General features: G+C 28.4%; 3 protein-coding genes across 5 annotated transcripts; 2 read left to right on the top strand and 1 right to left on the bottom strand.

The window, feature by feature from the left end:
- Window positions 1-518: 518 nt before the first annotated feature.
- On the top strand, window positions 519-906 carry LOC109807539 (uncharacterized). Its single transcript, XM_020370081.3, has one exon. It carries the CDS (start codon window positions 592-594, stop codon window positions 760-762), a length of 171 nt encoding a protein of 56 aa, XP_020225670.1. The 5' UTR covers window positions 519-591; the 3' UTR covers window positions 763-906.
- A 2,990-nt stretch (window positions 907-3,896) lies between these two features.
- LOC109809646 (Zincin-like metalloproteases family protein) lies at window positions 3,897-17,330 on the top strand. Of its 3 annotated transcripts, XM_083071441.1 has the most exons (21): window positions 3,897-4,161; window positions 4,280-4,401; window positions 4,752-4,915; window positions 5,283-5,373; window positions 5,559-5,738; window positions 6,655-6,735; window positions 7,579-7,659; window positions 9,018-9,110; window positions 9,894-9,974; window positions 10,046-10,208; window positions 10,555-10,675; window positions 10,767-10,839; window positions 11,369-11,476; window positions 12,445-12,542; window positions 12,649-12,694; window positions 12,850-12,946; window positions 13,788-13,861; window positions 13,952-14,056; window positions 14,252-14,332; window positions 15,879-16,003; window positions 16,948-17,330. In XM_083071441.1, exons 1-20 carry the CDS (start codon window positions 4,002-4,004, stop codon window positions 15,972-15,974), a joined length of 2,115 nt encoding a protein of 704 aa, XP_082927567.1. In that variant the 5' UTR covers window positions 3,897-4,001; the 3' UTR covers window positions 15,975-16,003; window positions 16,948-17,330. The 3 variants fall into 3 exon arrangements, with proteins under 3 accessions (XP_082927567.1, XP_020228604.2, XP_020228601.2); XM_020373015.3 differs by lacking the exon at window positions 16,948-17,330 and having other exon boundaries at window positions 10,049-10,208; window positions 15,879-16,160; XM_020373012.3 differs by lacking the exon at window positions 16,948-17,330 and having other exon boundaries at window positions 15,879-16,160.
- A 2,778-nt stretch (window positions 17,331-20,108) lies between these two features.
- Window positions 20,109-21,431, bottom strand: LOC109809305 (F-box/kelch-repeat protein At3g23880). The gene has a single exon (XM_020372568.3). It carries the CDS (start codon window positions 21,180-21,182, stop codon window positions 20,253-20,255), a length of 930 nt encoding a protein of 309 aa, XP_020228157.3. The 5' UTR covers window positions 21,183-21,431; the 3' UTR covers window positions 20,109-20,252.
- Between the last annotated feature and the right edge of the window lie 943 nt (window positions 21,432-22,374).

Here is a 22,374-nt window from a genome sequence, read left to right as displayed (position 1 = left end):
GTTGACATGATCTCAAATGCTTATTACTCTGGTTGCCTATTATATTTCTCCAATTTCTCATATAGACAGGAAGGAAATTTCGTGTTTGTCATTTGAGTTGGAAATCAAAATTACAAGTTCTACGGCCATTTTATCTTTAAAGCAACATTCGTAGAATGTCAGGTTACCCTGCATAAGATAAATAAAGGAAAAAAATAATAATAACCTAACTATATTTTGTTGAACTTATGTTTACAAATAGACCCGATCAATACGATATTATTAGTCAAGATCAAAGAAAAGAATACGAAAAGTGCAATAGAATTATATAGAGTTGTGTTACATGATAAATAGATAGATATGCAATAATTCCTCCATCCACAAGACACAAGTACCAAAATTTAAGGACAATAACCAGGTTTAATTTAGATATGGTGTGTCCCAAACGAGACCATATAGCTTAACTAACTTTTTGCCAAAAATATCTCCTGATTCATTGGAAAGGTAAGGATCCACGTTCTACAAGAATTACAAGACATTGATAGGTATAAAATATTTGCTAGAGATGCAAATGTGAAATTTTCTCTGATCCAAATAAGACAAAACGAAAACATGGATTCTGGCATGTCCTGGGCCGATCAATGGGACAACAACCCAGACCCTGAACCGGCATCAGAGAAAGACAAGAAGAAGGGCAAAGATGGGTCGAGCAAGAGCAAATTTGGGAAGACTGTGCTGAGCTTCAAATGGGTGAAAGAACTTCGCAAGAAAAACAACAAGTGATGACAACATTGTCATGGTATATATTTACTATTTAAGAAGCTTCCTGGCTCTTCGAAATTAAGAACGTATAATAATGTAATCGACCCTGTCCTTGTGTGAAACTACCATGTTAAATTAAATAAATTTTTTCTTTACTTTATTTTATTTGTGGCCTAAATGTGTTAAAATCGGATCCTATACGTCTTTTAATTTATACAATTTGTTCGTACAAATGTTACACCAAGATATTCCAGATTATTATTTCAAAAAAGAAAAAAAATTAAATACACCGTAGGGTAATAATTGCTTGTTTTACACCATAAAAAAATGCATGTTTTTGTAAGACGAGAAGAATAAGAACAATTTTGATTTATATAACAACCCAACAATTTTAGTACTTTAGTAAACTGTTGAAGGTAGATAGATAAAAGAAATGTACGTGAAAAGTTGGTATTGCCATTATTTCATATTCTTCTTCGTCTAACAAAAGAGTTAATCGTCAAACCCCTCGTTGGGTTGCTGCTATGACATATACTCTCATGGTTTAACACCCATATTAAAATTAAAATTACAATTAACTTCCTCAAGCAGCATTTAATATATTGTTTCCTTTTATCTATCATCAATATGATGACAAAAATACTAAATTGGTAATTTAAATGAATATTATGGATAATAAATATGGATATGGTAATATCTATATCTATGGGTATCTATTAGATAATATTACTTAAATATTCATACTTTTATCTTACATTTTTTTATATAATTTGTAATTAAAAAATTATCATTAATTAAAAGTTAAAAAATTCATATTAATTATTTATCTTTAATATTTCAATATACTTAACATCAAATATAAGTTTTAAAATTATTTATATTTTTAAAAATTTTAAAATAATTCACAAATATCCATAAATACTCACATATATTTATAAATTTTAGGAATATTCGCTTAATGAATACCTACACGGATACGAGACAAATGATAAACAAATTCTCATCTAACGAGACGAGTATGGATATCCTACTACCTGTCTCATAGGCCCCATTGCCATCCTTAACATCAAATACTATTAGTTACTTCTTCCCTTTTTTAACTATTGATTTTTAAGAACAAAATTATTTTTATTTACTTATTATTTTTAAAGTTTAAGACAACATTCGTTACTATTTTATCAATTATACCCTTATATTTCACTTAATTTTAACTTGTTTTACTTTAAAAGCTAATATACACTTATTATAGAATAAATTTTAAAAATATATAATAAAAAGCACTAAAATAATTTTATAATTTTTTATTATATTTTTTTATTTGCATATAATAGTCTTAAAAGACTATTAAAAAGTAATAAAAATAAAATAAAAATATTATAAATTTGAAGGCTTAGAAAAATATATTGGATGAGATTTTATAAAACTTTTTAGCATAAAAAAGTCTTATAAATTTTAAAAAAATTTGCAGGAATTTAATAACTTTTAAAGTTCATTCAAAATACGTTATTATAGACATGTTATAAGATTTGAAAGAATTTTATTAAATTTTTGACGACAATATAGGTTTTCAAAAAATAATACAATCAATATAAAATAACATAATTGACAAAGGTTTGAATAAAAAAATCAATAAAATTTTCAATCTTTTAATAAATAATTGATTTTGATTTGATATCCTTTTAAGTAATATTTATTTACATACAACCCTTTATATATTTATATTTTTCCATTCATACTAATGAATTTGAATAATATGTTCAAATTTATGATATTTATTAATCAGAATAATTATCTAAATATATTTTTAATATATAGTTAAAATATGATATTTTAATTCAAATTTTATTGAAAATAAACAATTATTAAATAAATAAAAAATACAATATTTAATAATTTTAAAATATTTTTAATTATTTAATAATTTAAAAAATATTAATAAATTACACATCAATATTGATAGATAAAAAAAGTATAGGATAAAAAATAGGAAAGAGAGGAAAAAAAATGAAAGATGAAAAATAGAAAAATTTAATATGAGATAGAGAATACATAAAAAGAGAGCAAAAAAGATAGAGAAAAAAGAAGATAAGATAGGATGAGAGAGAGAAAAAAAAGAAAGAGAAGATGAGAGAGAGGAAAAAGAGAGAGGAAAAAAATATGAAAGTAAAAAATAATAAAAAAATATTATATAAAATCTCAATAATTTTGATGAAATTATTAAATAAGAAAATTATATCAATTGTCTTACTTTCATAAATTAAAGTGTCAACACAACACAAAAAAACGTAAAAAACACAAAAAAAAAACTAAAGTCTCAACCATATGCATTTTGAGGGATCTAAACTATATTTTATCTTAAAATTAAAATCAGAGGTATTTATTTGTATAAGGGGATAAAATTTAAGAATGTTATTTTTTTCTCTTCCTATTATCATTATTTTACTAAATATTTTACTATTATGAACTATTAGGACCCGCTTAACAACGAGAGTTGAGATAATACAATATGCACATATTTTAGAATTGTCCCTACTATAATTTTTATGAATAAAAATATATTTTATTATTCTACTATAGAGGATTTTGTACTTTCAGCCAAGTACATGTTTGCATTAAAATTTAAGTTTAAATAAATTTTATTTTGCAAACTGAATTTTATAGAAACAAGTGCGATATTACTTTCAACTAAAACTTGATTTCGTGCCAATTATAAATGTGTTGACATATTTTTGAAAAAACTAAACATAACCTAACTGGCCAAAACAAGGGCTCCTCCCCAAACTTCACTCTCCTCTATATGTCAATCAAAGTCAAAGCGTATTTGATTATACTTTTGATTCTTTAATTATCATTATTTATGAACTTACTTTTTTTCCCCCTAAATTTTGATCCTTAATTTCTAATTTATTATTTTAATCAGGTAATTCTTATTTATTTATTATTTTGAGGTTTAATATTTAATAAACATAGCATGACTGTGTAATAGAGTATCATACCACGATGAAGATGTAAAGTTAAAAAAAAAAAAACCAAAATTGCCTAAAAAAAGAATAAAAAAATTGCGAAACGGAAAAATAAATAAATTAATTCGCGTAATAAAAGAAGATAGGTAGCCGAAACTGGAATTAAGTCTTTTTCATATTTCGTGAATTCCGAAATTCACGTCAAATTTCAATTGCGTCATTTATTTTCCGCCCAAAACAAAACTCCCCTTCGCGCTCGTCAGGGGAGAAAGAAAAAAGACAAAAAGAGCAGAGAAAATGACGGAAAGCGAAGAAGGGAAGTGTGAGAAAATGGGCAAAGTGAAGAAACGTGGAAGCGTGCTCGTCTTCACCGGAGCCGCTGCGGTAGTTGCGATTACGGCGAACCTAGCCATCACCGCTTTCAAGTACCGGAAGGAAAAAAATGCAAAGAAGAAAGGTACTCCTTCTTCTCAAGTCTTAACTCTTCAATTTTCATCGACCTGAAATGCGTGCTTAGTGAATAACGTGTTAGAATTTAAGATCGTTTCACTGAAGCCACTATGCGAAACTTGTAGATCTTGCAGGTTCTAAGGTGCGCGTTAACCTATCTGCATCTGAGATTCTTAAGTTAGCAGACCAAATCATTGCCAACTCAAACAAGGTTCATAACTCTATTGCGTCGGTGCCTCTCGACAAGGTACTATCGATTCGCATCTACACGCTGCACTGAAAATACTGATCTCACTGTTTTTGTTTATTTACTGAACTATTATTACTTGAAAACATCCAAAAATTTGTTAAGAAATGTCGCCATTTGTTATTTCGTCTTTGAAATATTGAAGCATTTTGATAGTTGTCTAACATCGCAACAATTGGATCAAGGTGAAACTGCGTCGTTTTTTTTAAATCATGTTTTTACGTGTTATTGCTGTTTCACTGTTTGTATTTACTGTGGCTTGTGCTTGATTATTTGTTACGTGTCTTCCTCCTTTTTTTCTTGGGTAGTGTTTGCTTAAGATGATTGTCTTGTGTTGACAATAACTGCAGGTTACATATGCAAATGTTATATCGCCTCTGGCTGAATTGCAAGCGCAGCAATTCCCACTGATCCAGTCATGTGTGTTTCCGAAGCTGGTATCTACTCGGGAGGATGTACGCAAAGCAAGCGCGGAAGCAGAGCAAAGAATAGATGCTCATCTTGATGCGTGCAGGTTCGCTAAGGCTGATTTATAATTTTTTTTATACTATTTATGGTTTCTTAGAAATGCTGGCCATGTGCTTTTGATCAGGCAGAAATGCCCTACCAACTTGGAAAATATAGGATGGATTTGAAATGAAGTCTTGCTTACTCTCACCGGTTTCAAAATTTTCTTTAATCAAATAATGAGGACAGTGAGGATAAGCTCACACTACTGTTAAACCGTATGCATGGCCTGGTATTATGGATTTGTTTGCAATACCTGCCAAAAATAGTTTCATGGATATTGTTAATTTGTCTTTCCAGACCACTAACCACTTGCATCTTCATTTCATCAATTATGTGACTGAATAATGTGTTGTTCCATGCAAGTGGATCAGCAAACGTGAAGATGTATATCTTGTAATTAAAGCATTTGCAGTTAGGGGGGAGTGGATGAATGCTGAAGCCAAACACTTTGTTCAAATTCTGGTAAGAACCAAGGAATTATCCTGATTGTAGTCTTGCTTTAATTTGTTTTTTGGGTGAGAGATTTGTCTGGAAAAGTAATGGCATATTGGCATCAATAAAGTGATTGCAGGGTTGCACTATGTTCTAATATACTTTTCCATGAAAAGTATGAAATCCAGATTTGATTCTTTCCTAATCAGTGACAGGTGCGAGACTTTGAGCGAAATGGATTGAACCTCACTGCAAGCAAAAGAGAAGAGTTGCAGCGTATAAGGGCTCAGATTGATGAATTAAGCTTTAAATATATCCAAAATCTCAATGATGATAGCAAGTTTCTTCTCTTCAATGAGGCAGAGCTAGCTGGATTACCTCCAGATTTTCTCAAGGTTTAGTATGATTATTCTTCTCTTCAATTAAAAAAAAAGGAGTTAGAGGTTGATAATTTGTCTATAGATATGATTTACCACAGAAGATTGTGTTGTTGCTTGATCCATGTAGCCAATCTCACCTAGTGGGAAAAGACTTGGTTGTTGCTGTATTCTTCCTTCCATCAATCCACTTAACTAGTGTAGTCATGTTTCTTAATTTTTTTCTTTCTCTTTTGCATCTTGGCCCAAGTCAACTACTAACTATTAAATGCTTGCTTGTAAACTATGAATTTTCAAATTTATTGCTTGTATTATTTTACTCTAAGCCATTTGCCTTCTACTATTTGTTCGGACATAAATTTCATAATACATGTCTTTCCGAGTCAAACTTTTTTTTGGACCGGACTTCGAATGGCTGCCTCTTCATTGAAAGAATTTGTTTCCCTCCAAATCACCCCTTCCCGCACTGGAAAAAGGAAAAATAATTTGATCTTCTAAACAAATAACATACTGTATATTTCTAATTTTTTTCTTATTGTACATCCATTGAATAAGATGAATACCCTCCCTCTCCTGCCCTGAAGTATGAATCACGTGACTAAACAAAGAAAAATAGAAAGGAACTATTATTTGAGAAAAAATCTAGGCAACATAAATTATAAGTTCAATTTGACATTTAACTGATTGGACTATCTAAGGGCATAATTCATGCAATACACCAGTTCTTTCTCCACGTCTTATAGACAAAATTACATAATTGCTCCAGACAAGCATAATACAAATACCTGATTTAACTCTTTTTAAGCCTTCGTGCATTTATGGAGGCTCATTACTGCTTTTGCATTGCCTTTAATTGTTAAACACTTTTTTAAAATTAATTTTTTTATTGTCTGGTATTTATAATATTGGATTAAATACATTTTCTTCTCTACAGGGTTTAGATAAATCAGAAAATGGAAAATTGAAAATTTTCCTGCGAAGTCATCATGTTGCAGCTGTACTTGAATTTTGCAAGGTATGGTCAATGAATATCAATTAATAGTTGCATATTTACTAGCTAAAAATGCTACATTATGGAGTGAGATTAACAGTGTGTTTGGTTTATCGTCAAAAAGTCTAAAACGGCCGTTGAACGTGAAAGTAACAAAATGTTACTTCTCATTTTTCTGCTTTGGAATGAGAGAATTCCCGTTTACATCATTTTAAATGATAATCCAAACAAGCACTAAATAGGTTCTTGTGCCACCTCTGTACACCAATAGCGAGGGGCAACACCATAATTTCGGTCTTATTCGTTCCAATAAAATTGTATTCTTGTCTTTGTAAAGGCTTAGAATTAGTGATTCTGAAATGACAATGTGACTAATACTTTCCATGGGAGTTTGACTTGGAAAAGACAAAGACCAAGAAGCTAAGATGATGTCCTTCCCTTTATGTTTAAATCATTTTGTACAAAGTTACCGTGTTCTTTTTTTTTTTGTCACAATGACTTATTTGTAATTTTTATCAGTAGTTCACAATGAACTATCATTTTTAATTCTTGTATTGGTTGCAAAATTAATTAATTGATTGTGTTGCTTAATTTGACACAAGGACAGTTGTTAAGCTGCCTAGAGGTTTATTGACATAGGACATATCGCTACATCAGACCACTTGAATATTTCCCCAAGTTTAAGCACAAATATCATTCTTCTCATAACGTCACTGCACAAATATCACTAGTATTGTTGCTACATTAGACCACAGTCAATATTTATATAGGTCATTTTTTGTCGTACGTTTTGGTAGATCTTTGTGTATATTTTCTTTTAGGTATACTATACTAAATAGGTCTATAATCTATATTGAGCACATGTAGGTTGGAACTACAAGGCGGAGTGTATCAGGGGCATATGGGAATCGGTGCGGAGAAATCAATGTTTCTATTTTAGAAAGCCTGGTAATTTTCATTGATGGCATTACTCTTTAAGGAGTAAGGACTCCCTTTATTTACCAGCAAATATTTCTATTCTGGTTGAGGTAAATTGAGAAATTAACTTCTAATTGGACCTCATAATAAGTTTTTGACAATTTGACAATTACTAATAAGAGTTTGGTAGAAAGAGAATGGTTCCTATCTAAATTTGTAGTTTTATATTTTTGCTATTTCAAACAACTTACTAATGAATAATGATTATTAAGACAGTTGAATTTATTGGATTTGAATGGATATAGTTCAGTTGTTAATTTGTATGACTGTCAGATTATGACAAATGTTACTTGTAGGTTATTTATTCAGATTAAAGTTTGAGATGTTCTATGAAGGCTGGATACTCCAAAAAATGGAAAAGTATCAGTGTCGTACTTTTGTTAGATATTGATACTCTTCAGATACTTTTAGAAATGTATCCAAAAAGTATCTACTCTTTTTTTATTTATTTTTTAACCTTTTTTTTCTTTGATACCCCTTGGATACTTTTATATACATATTCAAAAAGCATTCAAAAAACTTGTCTTAAGCTTTTTGTACAGCCATGTATTTTCTCATTGTGAAAGGAATTGAAGTACATACTTTATTCATTCTTTAAAGAAAAAAAAAAGATCCAAAAGGGGTAGAAGATTTGATTTATGTGCATTTCAACTTTAAACTTTTGTCTACGAAAGATGAAGCATATAAAAAAGGAAAGACTAGGTTGTGGAACATTAGAGATATACATCATCCAGTTGATGATGGTGTTGAACTTCTTGGGTTGATAGCATTGTCTCTTGATGAACCAAACTTTGAAACTATGTTTTTTCTAGATGATGGTAATAGAGAAGAGAGTGGTACAATTAGCATTAGACAATAATTTAGTAATGCTTTTGAGTCATAGGCTATTGTATAGAACCAATATTTGTTTTAAGTTCTATCAAAGATGCTTTTATTAATACAGTTAACTTGATATGGCAAAATCTATTTTTTTGTTATAATCACTAATATCTTTTTTGTAAATTGTGATGATCATGGTTATGAATTAATGAGAAAGAAATAATGCCTCTTTCTTTACCAATATTCTACACCTATATAAATTTTTTAAACGTATCCAAAATGTATCTTATCCTAAATTTCAAAAAAATTATCGTGTTCCCATATCTGTGTTGCATCATACTCATGTTTATCTAAAATATTTGGACTTTGTAGGTGATGTTCATGAGGTTTATTTGACATCTTTTTATATTGCTTTGTATGGTTCATGATTTTGGGTTTGTTCAATACATGTTTGTTGATATAATCATACTAACGAAAGTTTGTGTTGATATTTCATTGGCATGATTCAGGTGCAACAGCGCCATAAGTATGCTCGTTTACTTGGCTATTCATGCTATGCAGAGTATGCCATTGGTGTTAGAATGGCAAAGACACCAAAAAAGGTTTGTAATCTTGTCATAGAGATGCAATAATGTATTTTCCACCAGAAGCATAAGAAAGTTAGTTAGATTATATCATCAGTGGAAATAACATTTCATTCAAGTCTCTATTTTTTTCTAAGTTGCATGTAGTAGATAACATCTTTGGCAAGAAGGTAAGTGAAAACGGACATTGTATCATGCAAGCAAGCTTCTCTAATTACACTCTTGTTTATACTTCCTCTCTCTATACTCACCTTTTCTCTTCTACTAGGTATTTCCTTATATGAATAGGTTTCTACATATGAAACTATGCTGAAGTGCAAAATCATAAGAAAATCATTGACATAGTTGTTATTGTCATGCATGTTATTTGGGACCATGGGCAAGTTTAGATCATGCTTGTTTGTAATGGATAATGTTGGAGTAGGAAGGATCGGTAGTCGGTAGTTATTATTAAATATATACAATAAAAATGATTTTTTAAAAACGATATTTTTAAGCTAATACCTGAAAATTGCAATGCAGTCAGATGGTCATGACTAATTGTGAACCATCTATATATGATAATGACACACATGGGATTCAGGAGGAATTCTTTCTAAATGTAGTCTATTTGGGCTTGGTTATGATGACTGGCGATCAGACTAATAACTTTCTAAGCTTGGACTAGTCTAATAAGTAACAACTTCTGCATGTTGGGTGATAGTGGGAAAATAAAAAATGAAATTATAGTTTTTTCTCACACTGTGTGCGGATATCCAGTTCTGGATTTTTTTTATATGTATATTTGTGAATTCCTTCCAGGTGTTTGAGTTCCTGAAGGACATGTCAACAAGTTTAACTGACTTGGCCGTGAAAGAACTTGATGTCCTGAAAGATTTGAAGGTTTGCACTTTTTGGTGTGTGCTGTTTGCTTTAATTTATATTTCCCTCATTACAAATTTATTGTGAATCAGAAGAAAGAGGAAGGGGAGTTTCCATTTGGAATTGAGGACCTACCGTATTACGTAAAACGGGTTGAAGAACAGGGTTACGATTTGGACTTTGGAGATATCAAGCAATATTTGCCAATTAGTGTGGTTCTGTCAGGGATCTTCAAAATTATCCAAGATCTATTTGGTAATTTTGTATTTTTATGTCTGACAATTTTATTTGTCCTGATCTTTTATTGCCTTGATCATCAGATATTCAGTTAACGTGGAAAGTAACTGGAATGGGAAGGAGTTGTTAATAAAATATTCAGATTAGGAATAATTTACCATTCAACTGGACAACAATGGTCGTAAAGTGGTTCAGGAGTAAACATTATCTGACTTATTTAATTGCTTGAATGCTTAATTCTTCCTGGCTGGAATATTTTATTAAAAAAATTTTCCTTCTTTTTTGTTTTGTTTAATTTTCAAGTGTTTTGATTTCCATTTTGTAGACTGTATATCGATACTTATTCATCTTATTTTCCATGCAGGCTTAAGGTTTGAGGAAATTGCAGGAGCTGATGTTTGGCACTGTGATGTGCGTGTTTTTTCAGTGTTCGACTTAGGTTCTAGTGAACTCTTAGGTTATTGCTACCTTGATTTGTTCTCAAGGTTGAGATGTTTATCTATTTGTGCTTCATCAATTTTTGTTTGCTAGTGAAAGGTGAAAATATTTTCATTTTTTTTTCCCTTTTTTTTACAGGGAAGGAAAATATGGTCATACTTGTGTGTTGGCTCTCCAGAACAGTGCATTAACGATCAGTGGGGCACAACAGGTTTTGTTTATTGAAATAAGGTTTTTTTGTTCTTTTGGGTTTTCTGATTGTAAGCACCATTCCCTATTTAATTGGGTTTCGCTTTGGAAGTTTCTCTACTTACGTGTTTTAGATCTTTCCAAAACCCTAAACCCTAAATCACACTACCACAAAGTTTTAGATCTTTCCAAAACCTTTTACGTGTTTCATTGCTATGGCATACTTGTCAAACATGGAAGGACACGGCCAGGATTCAACAAAAACAAATGAAAAGGTTATTTTACAACAAGTCATTGTGACCGGTCGTATTGAGAACTGTTGTCATGAGAAAAAAACTGGCCTTGGAATTCTATTCTTGACCTTATAGGGCATTTTTAGAGAGGCAACATTTTGTGCATCGCTGGTGGTGTATCTCTCTATTTTCGTTGTTTTAAATCCTTATGGTGACTATGACGCCAAAATGTTCTTCATGCATGGTTGTTTATTGATAAAATTTGGATCTTGGCAATTGAATGGGTAAAAATCACGACCCTTTTTAATGTTTATGTAGATACCAGTTGGATTGCTAATATCTCAGTGTCAGAAGGATGCTGATGGTAGTTCTGGATTATTGCGGTTTTCTGAAGTAGTCAGTCTTTTCCATGAGTTTGGTCACGTGGTATGTTTGCTTTTTCATCCATGAAGCATACTTTCCTAATCAGATTATATTTTATCTATCATGATTTGCATTATTCTTCTATTTTCTTGTTTGGGTTTGGGGAAGAGGGGAATGAAATGAATGCTGTGTATAACTGAGATCCTTTTTTGTAATATCTTGAGTTCTACATTTACTTTTCCCTTTATTTGTGATAATTAAAACTGTTAATAATCATTTTTATGAAATTCAAAATTCAACTTACAGACTCATACGAGTTGACAATTCTGGGTAGATAGATTAACTCTCTTTCAAACTCGTTAATGGATTAAGTTCAGTAGACTTGGTAAAATTGTGCAAATTTGCATAAAATTGCAAGTCAAGAAGCGAGTTTAGGTTGAAAATATAGGTTTGAAAAGATCAAAATTATCTTTCTTTGGGAGAATAAGGGTAGAATAGAATTTAGGGAATCGAAGATTCGTTGGATTGAGGCAAATGATACCGTGCGGGCATACATAACAAAACTCAACATTCTTGCCTTAGAAGAGTCTTAAGAGTAGGTTTTACATTTGAAAAACTTCCATAAGCTAGAAACTAATCCAAGCTAGCCCTTATTGGTGTTTGTATCCTCGATTAGATAAGGTTCTGCAGATAAGTTAATCCTGAAGGTTATCTTCTCTGGTCTGTTATTTCACTAATACACAGAATGGACATACCGCCATGTAATTGGATTTTTTGTCCTTGAATGCTATGCTCATGTTCTCGATTAAGGAAGTTGGGTGTTTTGTTTTTAACTATCAACCTAGATTTTTATGATTAGATTTCGCTCTTCATCAGTGATTAATAAGATTCATATTGCAATAGCTTTAATTTGAGTATATGGACCAGCATTTCATTCAGGTGTCATAACCATGTATGTTTCAATTGTTTTTTTTTTTTTTCACATGACATGATTTATCTTTATTCTGAAGTTTTTCTAAAATCACTGTCAGGTTCAACAAATTTGCAACCGTGCATCATTTTCTAGAATTTCTGGATTATGTGTTGATCCTGACTTTGTAGAAATACCTGCTCAACTGCTAGAAAACTGGTAAGCAAATTAATCCATATTCTATGTTATTCTAATTTTAATTTAGATTAACATCTTATCAAAAACTTAAACATAGATTCACTCTTCCTAGTTGTGGAAACTGTAGGTGTTATGAAAGCTATTCTCTGAAGTTGATTTCAGGATTTCATCAGGCGAGTTTCACCAATTTCTTCCGTCATAATTTTCTGAAACTTAAATTGTTTGATTTTTCTTGATATGAAGTCATTGTTTTTTTGCGGTCAACTCTATCTGATACGTCTACTTAATTCTTCTTTGAACTAGTTAATATATTAATTGTCTTTCGCAGGATATTACAAAACCTATAAAGGATGACATATGCAAATCAATTAAAAGATGGAGGAGTTCTTTTTCCGCACTCAAATTGAAGCAAGAGATTCTATGCTGTATGCTGTTTTACATTTTCATTGTTACATTTGACCCTCATATTTCCTAGATTGTCTTATACTTTTACTTATATTACTTGATGCTTATTTAGATTATAGTACTCTGCTATGGGGAGTTTCTTTTAGATGGTAGTTGCATTGTCATATTCAATGGTTTGACCTCAACAGGATAGGAATATTTCTTATCGTCTGGGATTTGATTTAACGGCTGTTAATGTTGATGCAAATTTGCATTTTTGGTGTGAAAAGTGATTTTATATTGGTTAATATTTTGAATTCTCCAAATCAATTAGACAGCTAGTCAGCTAGTAAATTTGATCTTGAGAGAAGTGAAAATTTGTAACTTTTCTTGTTAACGAAAATGATTGTTTCTGGAACTCCTTATATTTTTAAAAATATTTATGTATCCTTCTAAAGTTGCATTAATTTATCATTCAAAAAGAATCGATTCTTTTAAACTTCTTAAATATAAATTGATTTTTTAAGCATAATTTCTTTCAAAATCAATTCTACCGAAATCTAAACCAACATACCTTCAGTCAATAGCCGTATATTGTATGCGAATAAACATGAATGTCTGCATGATGTGCTTGTGTATGAGCAAAAGTGAAAGTCAGGTTAGATGAGTAACTAAAATAATTATTTTCTATTGAAAGAAATTATAATATGCACTACTTAAATTAGTACATCCACTATTTAGTTATTTTTTATCACTTTTTAATTGCTATTTAAGAATCAGCTTACTAATATTTCTTTTGGGTAGCATAGGGACGTGATGTTGACAAAGATTGAAGATTCTAATTAATTTTCATCATTTAACTCAAGATTTACTTGCTATCAGGTCTTTTTGACCAAATCATACATTCTGCGGATAACATAGACACGCAGGAATTATTCGAGCATCTTCATCACATGGTAAATGACTTGACATCAGTTCTAATTTTAAGTTCAATGTTTGGTGATGAAAGGAGTGAAAGGAAGTTCTATGTAAATTTCATTTCCCAGGAGATGTTAGGCTTGCCGATATTAGAAGGAACCAATCCAGCGTCATATTTTCCTTCTGTTGTCATTGGTTATGAGGCAGTATGCTACAGTCGTATATGGAGCGAGGTTTGAATAACTCAGTATTTCTTTATGTGATACTCTTATCAAAATTAATAATAATCGCTTTTCATTGAAGGCAACTTTTAATTTCCAATCATCCATTTGTAGTTTTGTCGTTTTTCTGATTATGTTTCTGGAGAAAGTCTTCCCCCGAAGATCATTAAAATTGAAAATTTAAAACTGAAGCTCAACATGTTTCAGGTTTTTGCTGCCGATATATTCACCTCAAAGTTCTGCAACGATGTTTCAAACCAGCATGCTGGCATGCAATTCAGGAGCAAGGTAACTGGTGACATGACATTCTGGTTTTGACCAGAAATATATTAACCTTCTATATATATCCCTTTAAAAGTGTGAGTGGAAAATTCAGCCTTAAATTTCATTTAGATCGGATCTATTTTATTAAATTAAAGTTTAAGTTTGACCTATTATTTATTATTTTTCTAATAGATCTGGTTTGATTTTTTTAAAGTTTGAACTAATCTATTACTATTTATATTAATAATGTTAATTAGACTAATAAAATTAATTTTTAAAAAGTTAATAAATTTATTTTTAATATATAATTTACTTAATATTATTAAAATTTAAATTTTAAAAGAAATATATGAGAAAAAATGAAACATTTTCTGTTGAAGGTACAATTTATACATAATCATGTATGTTGATGTATAGTTATGTATTGATCGTAAGGTTAATAAACTTATAATAAAAAAAATAATTGTATAAAAAATATTTTAAATATTGATAATTTATTTTTTTAATAAATTTATTTATTTATTTATATTTTTAATATATGTATACTAGTTTTTTATTACATTATGTAAATAAATTTATTTTTAAAATATAGTTTATTTAGTATTATTAAAATTAAAATTTTAAATGAAATATAGAAAAAAAGATGAATCATTTCCTGTCGTAAGAATAATTTATGTTTAGCCATGGATGTTAATGTACATTCATTTATATATTGTAAATTTATAAATCTATAATAAAATAAAGGTAAAAATACATTTTTCGTCCTTTATATTATTATTAGTGTCAATTTAGTTCCACTTTAATTAATTGAATCAATTTAGTCTCACATCTTTAAAATATATTTTAATGTTTGACCTTCTGTTTCATCCGTTTAAATACTTAACAGATCTGACACGTGTCATGACATGTGGCATGATAACATGACATATGTCATGCTACCATGTCACATGTTATGTCATCATGCCACGTGTCATACCATATGTCATATCACTTGTTATGATGTCATGTCACGTGATATGATAGCATGACACGTGGCATAACACGTGTTATATTTGTTAAGTATTTAAGCGGAAGAAATGGAAGGTCAAACATTGATATACATTTTAAAGATGTGGGATTAAATTGATTTAATTAATTAAAGTGAGACTAAATTGACACTAATAAATAATATAAGGGACGAAAAGTATATTTTTGCCTAAAATAAAGATAATTATATAAAAAATATTTTAAATATTATTTATTTATTTTTGGTTTATAAATTTATTTATTTATATTTTTAATAATATATGTATAATAATTTTTTTATTATATTATATAAATAAATAAATTCACCTGTTATATTTAACAAACTTTTTTATAAGTTTAAATTTATTTATTTTTATTTAAATAATTTTTTTTAAGAATCTAAACTTATCTTTTTTAAAGAGGTTAGATGATAAGATCTATTTTTATCCTATATATGAATAATGATGACATGCAGCAATTTATTGGTTTGTTAAAGCAAAATTTAGAGATTGCAGTCGTAAATTTGGTAGTATTTATTCGCATATTTGATTAAAAAAATTTGCAGGTATTGACACCGTCAGGTGTGAAAGGTCCGCTTGAAGTGTTATCAGACTTTCTAGGAAGAAAACCATCGATCGAAGCTTACATCAGAGCAAAGTGAAGTATGTTTTTGTAAAATTTTAGACGAAGGTATATATTGGCTATTTTTCTTCTAGAATTCGTCTATTTGACTATTTATTGTTTTTTTAGCATTGATTTTGATTGAAAATTAACAGGTCAGTGTAAATTAGTAAATTTTATTTTTGTTATATAAAAGTTAATGAAAAATGTCATATGTACGTAAAAATTTTTTTCCCTGTTAAATAAACAGAATTTTAGTTGGTTCCAAACATAGTTGCTATAGTAATACATTTTTTATTAAAAAGATCTAATTTAGTTGGTTAAACGAGATGTGTGATTGGTTGTAATTTTTTTTTGTTTGATTCGTGTATAAAAAAAAATATATTTTCTTATTATCATATTTAGTAACCATTGTCGAATTTTCTTATTCGTGTTCAAGAGGTTTTTTTATGGTAAAATAATGTATTAAAAATTTTCTTAGACAGTTAATATTATGGTCAAATAATGTATTGAGAGTTTACAAGTTTAAATATTTTTGGAGTGGAATTCGTGGATGTATACATATACAGGGGGCGTATTTAATATGATAAACACATTTTAATATATAATTATGATGTTTCAAAAATAATATAACAATGATGGTTAAAATTGATTTAATTTCAATTTAATTTTAACTAATGAATTTTTATATGATCGAAATTATTTTTTTTTCCAAAATGCTTTCACGTTGTACATAAGCACGCATTTTGCAGAGTTCGTGTGCAAATGTGTTAATTCTTGACGAGTTTTTTTTTTAATGTTGTATTTAAGTTTTGGCAGTCATTTTGTCACAAAAATGTTATATTTAAGGTCGCGTTATTAAAAACAAATATATATTAAATTATTGTTTAATTTAGCTTTATTTATATGTTTTTATTGTATAAACATTTTTAAAGAAGACAAGTCACACATATAGAAAGTAAGTAGCAACTCAAGTACTCAACTCTTACCTCGGATTTCATAACATGGAGCAGTGTGAATGAACTGCACAGTTGGTGAGAACAGACAACGATGGACGATCTGCCTCATCAAAGTGCAATAGGGTTCAGAGGATAGAACACAGTCTTCAGGTTCATTTGTGTATCCAGAATTTAGACTTGAGAAAAAGAAAAATAGAAGAATGAGAAGGGTTTATTTTTATCCTCTCTAATAGCACATGCATATTGGTCTCGATTACTGCAAAACCTGCAAAATCACACCAGATTGCACTGATTCTCGTGCTTAGCTGATCTATTATGCTACTTTGTCCTGTTCAACAGGCCAGTTTACGGTGCATGTTCATGGAGTTGAACTGGTTAGTCTAAATCCAAGTTTTATAATAATGCACACATGTATTAGAACAGTCAACTACTCATTTTCATATGTAATTGAAAAACATTTTTCTTGTCATTTCATATATTAAAATAGTTCATAGAACAATTTAAGCTGTAGAAAGGACAAGAACAACTAAGATTCCGAGGAAAAAGAAGAATGTGAACAACTGAGTTCGTTGACAGATTATCACGCAATCTAATAGCTAAAAGTTAAACTATTTTCTGTACATATTATAGAGAAAAAAATTAAGCACAAATTGCACAATAGAAGTTTTTTCAACTAATCAGAACTCAAAGTAACACCCATTCACTACTTGTAGAGAGAACAAGCTATCAGAAAACCCTTTCCAACAATACTATCAACTTTGCTTTTATAATTGTCAACTTTATTGCCTTTTCATGATTGTAAGGTAATTTTTAAAATTATTTTCATAAATAGGATTGTCTTGTAATATATTATTTTCGGTGATTTTGTTTAGTGAATTCTTTATATTTAAACTAGCATTTCAACTTAAATATGTTCATCAAATTATGATCTCTATATATTCCTTAACAATTATTGTAAAACATGAATCACATTGAATAAAAGATATCATAAGAAATTAATCAAAGAAATCATATATCATAAGAACTATATTAAATTAAACTAAAGGAAAAAAAAAAGATAAAACAAGAATTATATATTATATCAAAAAGAAAAGAAAATATGGTACAAAAATATATACAAGTACTCTTCAAAATTAAAAGTCATGAAAGTAAGCAGAAATGTGTTTAGAGATTATTTGAATTATTTCTGACCCTTTACTCAAGTCTCGATTTGAGCATTTAAAGAGAAAATTACTAAGATTGTTCACTCCAAATTTTGACACATGTATATTTGATTAACCTCTATTAACTATTGATAACTTCTCTAACTCCTTTTTTTCGATGTAATTTCTCTAACTCCTTTCTTTTCACACTAGAAACTTTCAATTGACAGTCACCTACTATGAATTTTCTTCTTTTGTCTTTTAAAAAAAAAAAAAAACCATATAATTGTCTTAATTTTAAGGAACTCAAACAATTTTTTTTTTGAAATTAAATAGACTAAAAAAATTAATTTTAAATTTGAGAGATAAAAAATCAATGTACTTTAATTCGATCTATTTTACAGATTTCTTTTGCAAATCATATGTGAATTACTTAATTTGAAATATTCTTTGTAGAAGTAAGCATTATATGACAATAAAACAACTTAAAAAATTTTCTGGTAACATAAAACTTTTTTTGGTAAAATAAACTTAAAGTTTGGTGACGATTGAGGTGATATTTAGATATAAATAAATTATAAAAATTTTCCACTATTCCCTCATATTTTTCTCGAAATCAAATAAATTATCTTAGCAGATTTTTTTTTTTTTGGTGGTGACAAGAAATTCATATAACATATTTTCCCATTTTTCCTCATGTCATAGAAAAAGGTCAAAATCTAACTAGTCACCGGTGTATGTTAGGTAGAGACTGCTTCATTTTAATGTGGTTTCATATGAAGTTTTTACCACAAGAATAATTTCAACTTTGATTCAGTTTGTAATACCCTACCAATCAACATTCACCTGAATTACTAGTTATAAAACCTGTGAGACAGAGTTGACCTAGTTAATATATATATATATATATATATATATATATATATATATATATATATATATATATATATATATATATTAAAATAATATAAACTTATATCTTGTACGATAATATTTTAAATTTTTTTATAAATTTTTTAATTTCTTATCTAATTTGATATTTATTTATTATAATTATTTATAAATTAAATTTAATATTTTTAAAATAAAATCATAAAAAATATTATGCTACAATCTTAATTATTTATATATTTAAAATATCTATTTATAAAATTTTTAAATATGATTTATATATTTAAATATTGTATACTATGTTTATAATTTATTATAATATATAATAAATATTTAATATGTGTATTGCATAGACTAAAATACTAATATAATATAAAATTCAACATAAATTGATGGAGAAATTACACTTACCTCTCCTTAGATTTATATAAAGGTAACAAAAATGATATAAAAAAATAGAAAAAATTTGATTAAAAAATACAAAAGTAACAAACACCGGACTTAATCTTCTTAAATAAGGTCTTGAATTATAATTTTATGGGTAAAAAAAATGTAATTTAGAAATATTTTACTAAATATTATATATATATATATATATATTAAAATAATATAAACTTATATCTTGTACAATAATATTTTAAATTTTTTTTATAAATTTTTTAACTTCTTATCTAATTTGATATTTATTTATTATAATTATTTATAAATTAAATTTAATATTTTTAAAATAAAATCATAAAAAATATTATGCTACAATCTTAATTATTTATATATTTAAAATATCTATTTATAAAATTTTTAAATATGATTTATATATTTAAATATTATATACTATATTTATAATTTATTATAATATATAATAAATATTTAATATGTGTATTGCATAGACTAAAATACTAATATAATATAAAATTCAACATAAATTGATGGAGAAATTACACTTACCTCTCCTGAGATTTATATAAAGGTAACAAAAATGATATAAAAAAATAGAAAAAATTTTGATTAAAAAATACAAAAGTAACAAACGACTTAATCTTCTTAAATAAGGTCTTGAATTATAGTTTTATGGATAAAAAAAATGTAATTTAAAAATATTTTACTAAATATTTTTTAACAAAAATTATTTAAATATTTTGTACTAATAATATGATTATTCGAAGAAGAAATAAAAACAGACACTACTTTAACATCACTTTCTTATTGAATTGAAGAACATTTCGAATGTCATGAAGAATAAGAAACACAACAAACTGACAATAATATATTTATTTATATATAAACCTATTTCTAAAGCCACGAAGAATAAGCAACAAAAATGTGATTTTAAAATTGGGGTGAAACCAAACTTTCATGATAAGTTTGTACATCGCACCAACGGTGATCCCCACTAAGAATAGTATAGTCCAAGCTACCAGCATTTGAGTAAAACAAAACTAATTGGGAATCAGCATGTACTTGAATTAGGACCATACCATTTTCTGAAATGCACAATGGTACATGCCGGTAGTAAAGCCATGTCCAAGAACTCAAAGGGGAAAACACTTGAAAGATGGAGATGGACATCAATTTAGTCCAAGAATCTTGAACACCATACTCCTTCATTTGCCATAAACCCCAATCATCTGTATGGTCGTTATACATGTTAACACAAAGGCAGTTGCTGAGGAGAAATAGCTCAGGAGCACGACAAGCAAGAGAACCCACATGAGGAAGCAACACTTCACCATAAGTCTCAGTCACCAAATCAAGGGAAATAATAAACCATCTAGGCACATCATAAGTTACCCAATTAAGAGTGCCAGTGCCACTCACAAATATCCCATTTTCCTTAGTGCCATCACATGGGAAATTCTGAATCACCTTAGAACAATTTGTTGCATTTACACCAAAGGTATATATTATGGTCACAGCAGGTTGAGAGTATGCGAAGAATATGAACAATTTGTACTTGTCATTCACATGATCATAGCCAAAACCATGGTAAGTAATATAGCGGCAACCAGCATCACTATGTGGTGTAAATTTTTTGGATGCGATTCCGATGGAGGGGTTCCACAATTGGACATAGCCTTTAAGAAAATATTCCACACAGATTAAGCCATGGCAGGAACCTAGAATGCGGAACATGGCTCTCATCTGGATAAAATGGGGTTCAGCTTGGGTTGATGGGTTTTGGAGCAGAGACTGGAGAGAGAAAGATGCAATTTTGAAAGGGTAATCAGAGTTTGGAGAGATCAATCGTTGGTGGGTCATGTGGGTGGAGGTGCGAAGGAGGTGTTCCTTGACGAATTGGGGATGAGAAATTAGGGTTTTCCATGATTTGCATACACATTTGAATTCCAGAAGGGATTTCACTGTAACCCTAACCAAGATCTCCCAGATCAGTTCATCTGGCAATCGAGGGGTTCGCACCTTACCACTGCTTTTCCTCCCCCATTAGAGAATTTGTGTTTAATAAAAAATGTGAGCTCACTATGATTCTCAATGCAAATAGTGTACCACCATTGCTGCATATATATATATACCCATTATTAATTAAAAGATAAATTGCTGCATATGGTATCACTATATATTTTAAATTGTATCATAATTTTATATTATCTTGTTTATGCCAAATTATCAAAATTAAACAAGTTAATCATGTTTTTAGTATATTGTAAATATATATAAAATCAATTTTGATGAGATATCAATTAATTTTAAATTAATATAACATTTTATGTATAATATATCATCTAATTGAATTCAAATAAATTTTTTTGTTAAAATTATAAGTTGTGTAGAGAGGACAATAAAAATATACCCATTCTAATTGGCATAAAAAATAATTTCATTAATTATTTATATATAACATATTATTTATTATATATGTTATATCTATTATTATATTATAAAAAGAAGATTTTGTTGCGTAAGGAGATGTTATGTGATAATATTTTTTTTCTTTTAAAATATCACTAATATTTTTATTTTATTTTATTTTATTTCATAAAAATATATAATTATAATAATTAAATATATTATGATGACATTTTTATAATTTGAACATTCAAATTAATAATAATAATATATTCAAATTTAAATTAATTGATAGTATTAATATTTATTCTAATATATAATTAAGAAAACTATAATCAATATAATTTTCATGGTTTTAACATTCAAACTAACAATTCAAATATATATTTTTGTACAAATTTATTGACAATTTATTATTTATTATATTATATTATATATTATAAAATAAGATTTTAAGTATATTTAAACTATATATATATATATATAGATATATATATATATATATATATATATGTGTATATATATATTCTGAATAGATTTCACTGGAAGAGATCAGGGTTTGGATCAATAAATTTTAAAAAGAAGCAAAATCCTGCAATAACATAATTGTTGTGTCATCTTCAAGATTTCAAATCCTACCATCCAT

Source organism: Cajanus cajan, chromosome 3 (assembly GCF_000230855.2).
Source record: "Cajanus cajan strain Asha chromosome 3, NIPB_CcT2T_4, whole genome shotgun sequence".
Taxonomy (NCBI): domain Eukaryota; kingdom Viridiplantae; phylum Streptophyta; class Magnoliopsida; order Fabales; family Fabaceae; genus Cajanus; species Cajanus cajan.
The sequence above is the reverse complement of the archived record's forward strand: the minus strand, read 5'-3'. Positions and strand labels throughout refer to the sequence as shown.

What these genes read in the sequence shown, in the direction of transcription:
- LOC109807539 (XM_020370081.3), top strand. Translation starts at nt 592, where the DNA reads ATGGATTCTGGCATGTCCTGGGCCGATCAATGGGACAACAACCCAGAC.
- LOC109809646 (XM_083071441.1), top strand. Translation starts at nt 4,002, where the DNA reads ATGACGGAAAGCGAAGAAGGGAAGTGTGAGAAAATGGGCAAAGTGAAG. An exon ending in AATTATCCAAGATCTATTTG is followed by an intron (nt 10,209 to 10,554) that starts GTAATTTTGTAT and finishes TTTTCCATGCAG; the next exon opens with GCTTAAGGTTTGAGGAAATT. An exon ending in GCTCAACTGCTAGAAAACTG is followed by an intron (nt 12,543 to 12,648) that starts GTAAGCAAATTA and finishes TGGAAACTGTAG; the next exon opens with GTGTTATGAAAGCTATTCTC.
- LOC109809305 (XM_020372568.3), bottom strand. Translation starts at nt 21,182, where the DNA reads ATGACCCACCAACGATTGATCTCTCCAAACTCTGATTACCCTTTCAAA.